General features: G+C 35.9%; 1 protein-coding gene across 1 annotated transcript; it reads left to right on the top strand.

The window, feature by feature from the left end:
• The first annotated feature begins 742 nt into the window (after nucleotides 1-742).
• Nucleotides 743-2,090, top strand: LOC147501904 (uncharacterized). The gene is made up of 5 exons (XM_086604412.1): nucleotides 743-822; nucleotides 916-1,249; nucleotides 1,323-1,382; nucleotides 1,476-1,551; nucleotides 1,639-2,090. The coding sequence occupies exons 1-5, from the start codon at nucleotides 743-745 to the stop codon at nucleotides 2,088-2,090; spliced, it is 1,002 nt and encodes a 333-aa protein (XP_086460538.1).
• The last annotated feature ends 6,336 nt before the right edge of the window (nucleotides 2,091-8,426 follow it).

The raw sequence follows: 8,426 nt of genomic DNA, 5'->3' as shown, positions 1-8,426 counted from the left end.
CTATTTGCCATTAATCTCTTCTTCTCTCACACTCTCATTAATTTCTCTCCTCACACAGTTGTGTATTGATTTGGAGACAAGCAACATAATCATCGACTTCCACAACTTGACTGAGGAGGTTTGTTCATCTCTTTCTCTCTCTCAATCTCTCTCATGTGTGTGCATGTTAATTTTCATTCTCTCATTCTTTTATGTTAGGGTTAGGGTTCAAATATATATAATGATTTCAATTTTATTTTTTTTGTTTATTTAGATTGTTAATTCAGTGCATGATTGTTGAGTATTTGGCTCTGTTTTTATTTATTCCGAAAAAGAAATGAAAAATAGATCGTAAAATATACTGGATTTATTTTGTATGGTACAATGTTACTGTGAACTATTGAACACTCTGAATTGTGATTTCTGAAATAAGATGAAGGGTTGCAAACTATGGGAATTAATAACTTTGATAATTAATTCATGTACAAAGTCAAATATTGAATGCCCAAATAATATTTTCTGCCTTTTTGTTCAATTTAATAAGTAATTGGATAATTCATCAAATTTGGATTCATTGTAGTTGAATTTGGTATAAAGTTATTTTTTTGTCGCTTGTGTTAGTAATCTAGTTGACATGCTTTTGATTGGGTTATGAATTTGGTTTCTTTACTGGTAAATTAAATTGTTGTCATTCTTTGCTCATTCCATGCTTTTGCTTTGTCTTATTTCGTCTCATGCATGATTGTCCATTTAATTAGGTAGAATGCCGACTGAAGAAGAGCGTAAATTAGCTGCAGTTACCATGATGCTAACAATCATGCAGGCTATGATGTGGTACCAATGGTATAGGAGAAATAAGCGGAGGGTTATAGTTCCTAAGGCCCTCATTAGAAATTGGGACGCTTAGAGAAATATTGTTTTCAAGCGAATGTTCAGGTGTAGTGACCGTATATGCTACGAACAGTTGAGAATGAGGATATTTACATTTGAACGTCTATGCACTCGATTGCGGGGTTATGGGTTAGTTGATAGTTGGTCCGTTAAGGTTGAAGAACAAGTAGCCATTTTCTTACACACAATTGGGCACGATTTAAGGAATCGGACTTTTGAGGTTTACTTTTTTAGATCAACAGAAACAATTAACCGGTACTTTCACCGAGTCTTAAATGCACTGCTTAGGCTACATAGAGACGAAGTACGACTTGCCACCATAGAAAACTCTCCAGCCGACTGTGGTGGAACACCTAAATCTTGGCACCATTTTTTCCAGGTTTGTTAGTTATATATCTAATGTACATAATGTTAATTAGTAATTCTTTTACTGATGATGCTATATTAATTAGGATGTTGTGGGTGCAATTGATGGCACCCACTTTGAAGCTTACGTACCACCTCAAGATCAAGTTAGGTATCGTAATCGAAAGGGCCAGGTTACTCAGAATGTCTTAGTGGCATGTACATTTGGTATGAAATCCACCTATGTACTTACTGGTTAGGAGGGTTCCGCCCATGATGGTCGTTTGCTGAGATGTGCAGTGAGTCGGCCAGAGCACAAACTAACTGTACCATATGGTACGTATCCTTAAAACATTTCAAATCCCAACTGTTTTGGAGTATTATTAAAATTCATCAATCATTCTAATTAATTTTTTCACATAGGTAAGTATTATCTCACTGATACTGGGTTCATGCTAGTTCCACACTTCCTTACACCATATCGTGCTGTAAGATATCATCTCAGTGACCAACAACATAACTCTAGATACAACGATGCCCGGAATGCAAAAGAAATGTATAACTTCTGTCATTCATCTTTGTGGAATGTTGTTGAAAGGACAATTGGTGTGTTGAAGAAAAGATTTGCGTATCTTAGGCACGCTCCACACCATGACGTTGAGACACAAGCAAAGATAATTTGTGCATGTTGTGGGTTGCATAACTTTTTGCTCGATAATAATGATGATATATGGGAAGAAGAAAGAGCGACTATTGAAGAGGAAGGAAATGGAGAAGTAGGCGATGATGTGGGGATAACCATGACTCCGAGTGATGGTTGGACAATGTGGAGAGATGGGTTGACGGCGGACATGTGGGAGCGTCGAGATGAATGAAATGGAGAAGAATAACTAGTGTGTTGTTGGCAATAGTGGTTTAACTTTATGTTTTTTGTTGTCGTTGTTTTGGCATTAATGTTGAATGATGTGTTTTGCCTCTGGGATACTTGTATTATTCTGGCTTATGACTTTTGTTAATCTATATGACAATATGGTTCCTTGTAGCTTTCCTTATATTAGTAACTCTTTGTTTAGATTTGTGTATGAATATCTAAACCTTGTTTTGGTTTCAAGTCCTACCACTACGAAGTTCACTATCACATTTTGGTTTCGTGTCGATATAGAACACTGATTATTATATTATTCTCTTTTGGTTTATTATATTCAGAACAATGTCACATAACAATGCAAGAAGCCAAGCACCACGTCCTCCACCCCCGCCTCCGCCAATTCCAGAAGTTGTTCAGGGGAAGCGTCAAATACGTTGGAACGATGGAATGGACAAGGTCCTTGTCGGAACTTTGTTTGACATCATTACTGTTCAAGGGAAGGGTTCTCAGAATTCTAACGTTTCCAAAGAAAGATACTCTAGTTCAAGTTGCAAGTGTGGTAACCAATTCTGGTTCTCAAAAAGTGGATTGGAATCATGTGCGCTCTAGGCTAAGGTCATTAAGGGGTGCCTACACAGTTGCTGCAGAGTTGCTAGGCCAGAGTGGCTTCTCCTTTAACCATCAAACTAAGTACATTCAGGCTGATGCTGATGTATGGGAGAAGTATATTCAGGTAAATGATCTTGATTTAGCCATTTTATATATATTTCGCTTTAATATATTTGTCATTGAAGGGAAGCTAGCTTCCTAGAGGACTTACCATGAGTCACATTATCATTGTAGGCTCACCCAGCTGCAACAAGTTATAAAACCAAGTGGCTTCCAAACTATGAGATGCTTGACTTAATATATGGAAATGATTCTGCAAATGGAAGTGGAAACTTTAATGCGCATGATCCTGATGCTATACCCATATTGGATGAATGCGTTAAAGCGAAATGTTTTTTATCTGTGGTTTTTCTTTATGCGATAAGATACTACTAAGCTCATAACTATATATGTTGTGTTTATTTTAATAGATGAAACTGATGATAATGACCCCGTTAATGTAAATGAATATGTTGACAATACCGGAGATGCTACCCAAGGCTCAGGGGTGAATGTTGAAGAAGAATCACCGCGTCAAAATTCGAATGGGCAAAAGAAAAAAAAAACTCGCATAGATGTGAACGGCGAGAAGATAGCTAAGACATTCAACATCTTGCGTAGAAATTTGCTAAGGCAATGGCGGACAATTTGAAGCGACCTCCTAGCATGATGCAAAAAGTTCATGATGCCTTGAAAGGTCTCGAGTTGTCTAAAGAAAACATGGGTGAGATCTTTTTGAGTTTTGATGATGAAGATCTTAGGAAGGAGTGGTTTTTAGACAACCTTCAAGCCACTTCTTTTGGATTTTTGCTATTATGGTACATGTAATGCACTTGTCTGATTTAAGGCAGTTCTTTTGGATTTTTGCTACTATGGCTAATCAGGTACTCAAGCTTATCAGTCCATTTTAACATGTTACTTTGCCAATTTTTTTTTTTTTTTTTTTTTGTCTTTTTTTTATTTATATTCTTAAAGGTTGGGTGAGGGGACTACAAAATATTATCACTAATTATCTTCCTTACGACAAATTTGTATATTTCATTTTCAACAGAAAACTACGCTTCCCGCAAAACAGATGAAGGAGCAGCAATGATAGGACTAGCGGATTTGAGAAGTTTCTCAAACTTCGGGAAGGGTGTCTTTGTTGCTTTGTTGAATGCTCTCGAAGTGGCTTAAGGCATTTCTTTTGAATTTTTTTGTAAAATACCAGTTCATGTACTTTATAATAGTCTGACATGCCTGTATAAATTGTATATTTTTCTTTTGTTATAAATATCTAACAACACTAGTTCCCTAATGATCAGTCCTTAGTTCTGGCGGCGTCCTATTTTCTTCACCATTTCGAGGGACCAGAACTCCAGAATGTCTACTTAACACTCATGTTGGTTCGTATGCGTTATTAGCTGTGATTTGCAGGGATCATGATGGACAAATTACAAGGGTGAAGAGAAGACTTTTGCTGCTGAAGAAATTTCTTCTATGGTCCTTATTAAGACGAGGGAGATTCCTAGAGGCAGATGAAGATGAAGAAGATGCAGATGAGATATAGGATCCTGATTATGACATGGAAGATACCAAGCGCAAGCCTCTGCTAAACAACTTGCAGAACAACCAATTAATCTATAATCGTTTTGTTTGACAAGCACTATTACCCTTTATTTGTTTCATTTTAGTTGAGACTGTAGATCCTCTATGCTCTTCAATAGATGGTGTGTTTTTAGATTTTGTGGGTTTTAAGTGTATTTTGATTAAAAAAACAACGACTTGCAGAAAAAATGTGAAAAGAGAAGTTATCGAACCTGCTTCACTTTAAGCTTTCTTAGCCAGAGTTTGCTAACTAGGATTTTGTGGCTGTGAAAGGGCATATCTAACTGGAGGGCAGGGTAGAAAGATAAATGTACATATTAGGAATTCACAAAATAGCTTGAAATTCCATGGTGAAAATCCCATGATTAACCCAGAGAGCTAACATAGATTAATCTAATATCTCGAATTTACCAAAAGAGTATCGTATTCATTGGCTGTTTACATAACATAATAGTTTTAAAATAATGTAATTTGAAACATGTAACTTAAAAGTACAATAATAACAAAACTTGAAGGCCACCTAGCAACTGTAACCATAAAGAGTGGGAGAGGTTACAAATATATCGATTTCCATTTCAAAGTCTAGTGAAAGTTCACATCAAAATTCCTTCCATGTTACTCGAGGCCTTTCTAGCAATCTTGAATTTGTTGGAGACGCTTTTATCGGCATGGTCGGCATTCACAACATATTGCTTGATGAAGAACTGAAGACCATTCCGTAGAGGTTCAAGCTCAGGGGTAACACCGACACGTGTGAAGATATTCCAAACAGTAGCTTCTGGATTTTTAAAGATGGCCTCGAAAAGCATCTGAAAGTGCATAACTCTATTTAGAGTCAGCTGCTTAAGGTCAGTCAAGTCAACAGCCTTCAAGACTGCGAGAAAGGGAGAAAGACATGAGCATTTCTGCAGTGAATGTCGCAAGGTTCTTTAACTGAATTAGCTCCATTGAGTCGAGTTCTTTGTAATAGTCCCACAAGCAATACTGAAAAATTAGAACACAGTGGAAAACAATGAACATGTAAGGTTCAAAGAAGCTCTAGTTTAGCCTTTTTTTTAAAAAAAAAATCTGGTGTGGTTAAGCGCAATTTCTGTCAGATTACATTTACAACTAACATATCCTCACAATACGCACATACAGAATCACAGAGAGAACGAGATGAACTTTGTGGCCAAATATTCACAAAAGATTATCCCTTCGCCTGTCGGCTCCGTCATAATATCTTCACCAATGAATCAGTGTGAAACATTCAGGTGTTAAAAAGAAGTATTATGGAAACCATATTATTTGTTATTTGTCTTTCCACAAACACTTCCATACTAATTCAATAGTCATCAAATAAAGAAATAACGAGAAATCAGATACCTGTAACGTGAATTTCTAATTCTTGTCATGACTACAAAATTTGGAGGCCAAAATACTATAATACTTGTTGAAAATTTTCTCCTGTGGAGATGAGATCATAATTTCATTTAAACAAGAAGTAACTGAAGCGCTAGTCAAGATCAGGAGAAGATTAAGACGGGCAAAGAATGCTGACTTGCTTCCCGGATAAATCCAACTTCAAAAGCTTCTCAAAAGCATCTAAATAGTCCTCCGCACCCATTAAGACGCATAAGATTGCTTTCCTGGCATCTGTGTTCATCCTCCTGCGGTGGCAAAGCTGGCAAGTCGCAGGAATTTCTTGGCTTCTGATGGTTCTCTGTATATTTTCATGGTGAAAGGAATGAACATGAGATTCATACTTGACATAAGGCACCACTCTTTCAACTAAAGCAATAAGTAAATTCATATTATAAGAAATATCTTAATCCTATCATACAATACTCATCCAACACAAATATCTTAATCCTAGATAAGATAAACTAAATCAAATATTCATAGCATTGAAATCAAATTCATATTATAAGAAACAAATAAAACAGAGATGAGAAAAAAAAATGACCTTATGCGTATATTCTTCTGTTTTCTTGGTTGCAAAGATCACACACCATGCCAAGACACACCAGCAAAGACAATCGTAGCCCACACAGTCACACACCAGCAGCCCAACCACCTACACACATCTGAGCCACCACTTGCAGCACACATCTGTACCACCAACACGACACACACCTGCACGACACACCACACACATCCCACCACAACCACACACCGCCACAAGCACACAATAATTTAATTTAAACATTCATACCATTCCACGCATGTTAATTCAAATACCATAACAAATTATGGCAGAGAAATTAATATTTATGGTCATTGATTAATTGTCAAGAAGAGTATTCGATTATAACACACCAAGAAGACTTCAACTAGAACTCTCAACTTCTCGCCAAACCGAAACATTTTATCTGCTTTCTTCATTTTAATATTGAACTTCTCACTTCTAGAATGTGTGATGAAATGCGAACTAAATTGAGCCCAAACTATAGTGAAAAAGTGAGAGTTTGGTCTTCTTTCGGGTGCTTAGCAAGGTGATGAGCATTCTTAAAACTATTTGAAATTCAGTAGGATCACATTCTCCACTCTCTACTCCTACTGCCTGGTTCAGTATCGACTATCGACATTATGATTTGGATAGGGGTGTTTAGGACGATCCTCAAATTATACTTCTGTTCAAATGAAACAGTCAAACACACAATACCTATTTTAGATGAGATAATATTTTGCCACAGATTCCATTTTGCAACCAAAGATTTGATTGCAAATCTCGGTTGGATTATTTTACATCATTTACTCCCAAAGTCGAATTTGGAAATTTAATGATAAAGTGAAAATCATTTAAATTTCTCACCTTGATTCAAATTAAAATAAGAAAGAGATGAATCCCTGCCTCCCCAAATCATCAAATTGAAATTGCAATCAAAGTTAAAATAATTTCTTTTATATATATATAAAATTTAAAGAGAGAGAGGGGGAGAGAGTTTCGGTGGCTAACCTTGAGTGAGAGAGAGTGAGAGAAGCGAATGAGTTGAAGGTGGAACCGATAAAAGAAAACGTAAAATTATTTGCCGGCAAATTTTTTTTAAAACAAAATGAAAAATTTGTAGCAAGCGGCAAAAACTTTGACAATCAAACAACACCAAATTGTTACAAATCATCATCATGGTAAATGATATTTGCCACAGTATCATCAAACAGGTGCAAATTTAAATTTGCCAATAGTTATTTGCAATTGTCACCTAGCAAATTTCTCATTGACAAATGATGACAAAATTTGCATTTACCACAATTCCTATCAAACACAGCCTTAGAATGAGTTATTTGTGTTGCAAACAATTTTAAGTTAGTCTATTAATGAAGTAATCTCGGGCGGTGGAGTTCTCTCCATTACCTTACCCATCTTTATCCATCTTAGTTTATTTTGCTTAGTAGTATAAGTCCAATCAAATCCAACTCTCATTTTTTTTTTCTTAATGACTTGAGTGTTAACTTTTACCATACTATAGAGTGTTCGATAACTTTTACTCCATATCCATATTACAATTGTTATTTTAAAGAGTGATAGATTCAAATTATTTGATTAGGAATAAGATAGAATAATAGTTTAGTTTAGGTGTGTTGAACTGCATGCTTAGATTGAGTTATACAGTTTATCGAAAAAAAAAAAAAAGATTGAGTTATACTTATTTTATGTCTAATCAGTGGTGGAGCCAGGGGGGCCCAGGGTACACCCTGGCTCACCCTCAATTTTCGACCAAAAAAAAAAAGTAGTTTTATTGTTTGTAGAAACTGAAAAACACAGCTAACTAAATGACAAAAGTACATAAAATACTACAAATCCTTAACGACTCAGCAGTTGTCTTTTCGTGAATTTAGACTATGACACTTTAGACTATTACCGACTTTTACCGTGACTCAACAAGATTCAAACTTGAATTAGAATTTAGACCATGACTCAACAGTGTTGAACTTGAACTAAAAACCGACAAAAAACAAAATAAAAGCACAACACACACACCGAAACCAAACAAAAAAAAAAACCCCAATACCTTACTCAAGTTTGACTCTTTGCCTAATCAAAAAGTTATACAAAATTACAAAACCCACGCCCCCACTTACCCACTTTTCCACAATTTCACTTTTCTCTCTGTTATTTTAATTAGCT

Source organism: Coptis chinensis, chromosome 4, assembly GCF_015680905.1.
Source record: "Coptis chinensis isolate HL-2020 chromosome 4, ASM1568090v1, whole genome shotgun sequence".
NCBI lineage: Eukaryota > Viridiplantae > Streptophyta > Magnoliopsida > Ranunculales > Ranunculaceae > Coptis > Coptis chinensis.
This window is presented reverse-complemented; position numbering and strand designations above follow the sequence as displayed.

Coding starts and splice junctions, on each gene's coding strand:
- LOC147501904 (XM_086604412.1), top strand. CDS start 743: ATGCCGACTGAAGAAGAGCGTAAATTAGCTGCAGTTACCATGATGCTA. Junction 823..915: donor GCTATGATGTGGTACCAATG/GTATAGGAGAAA, acceptor GCGAATGTTCAG/GTGTAGTGACCGTATATGCT. Junction 1,383..1,475: donor ACGTACCACCTCAAGATCAA/GTTAGGTATCGT, acceptor CTTACTGGTTAG/GAGGGTTCCGCCCATGATGG.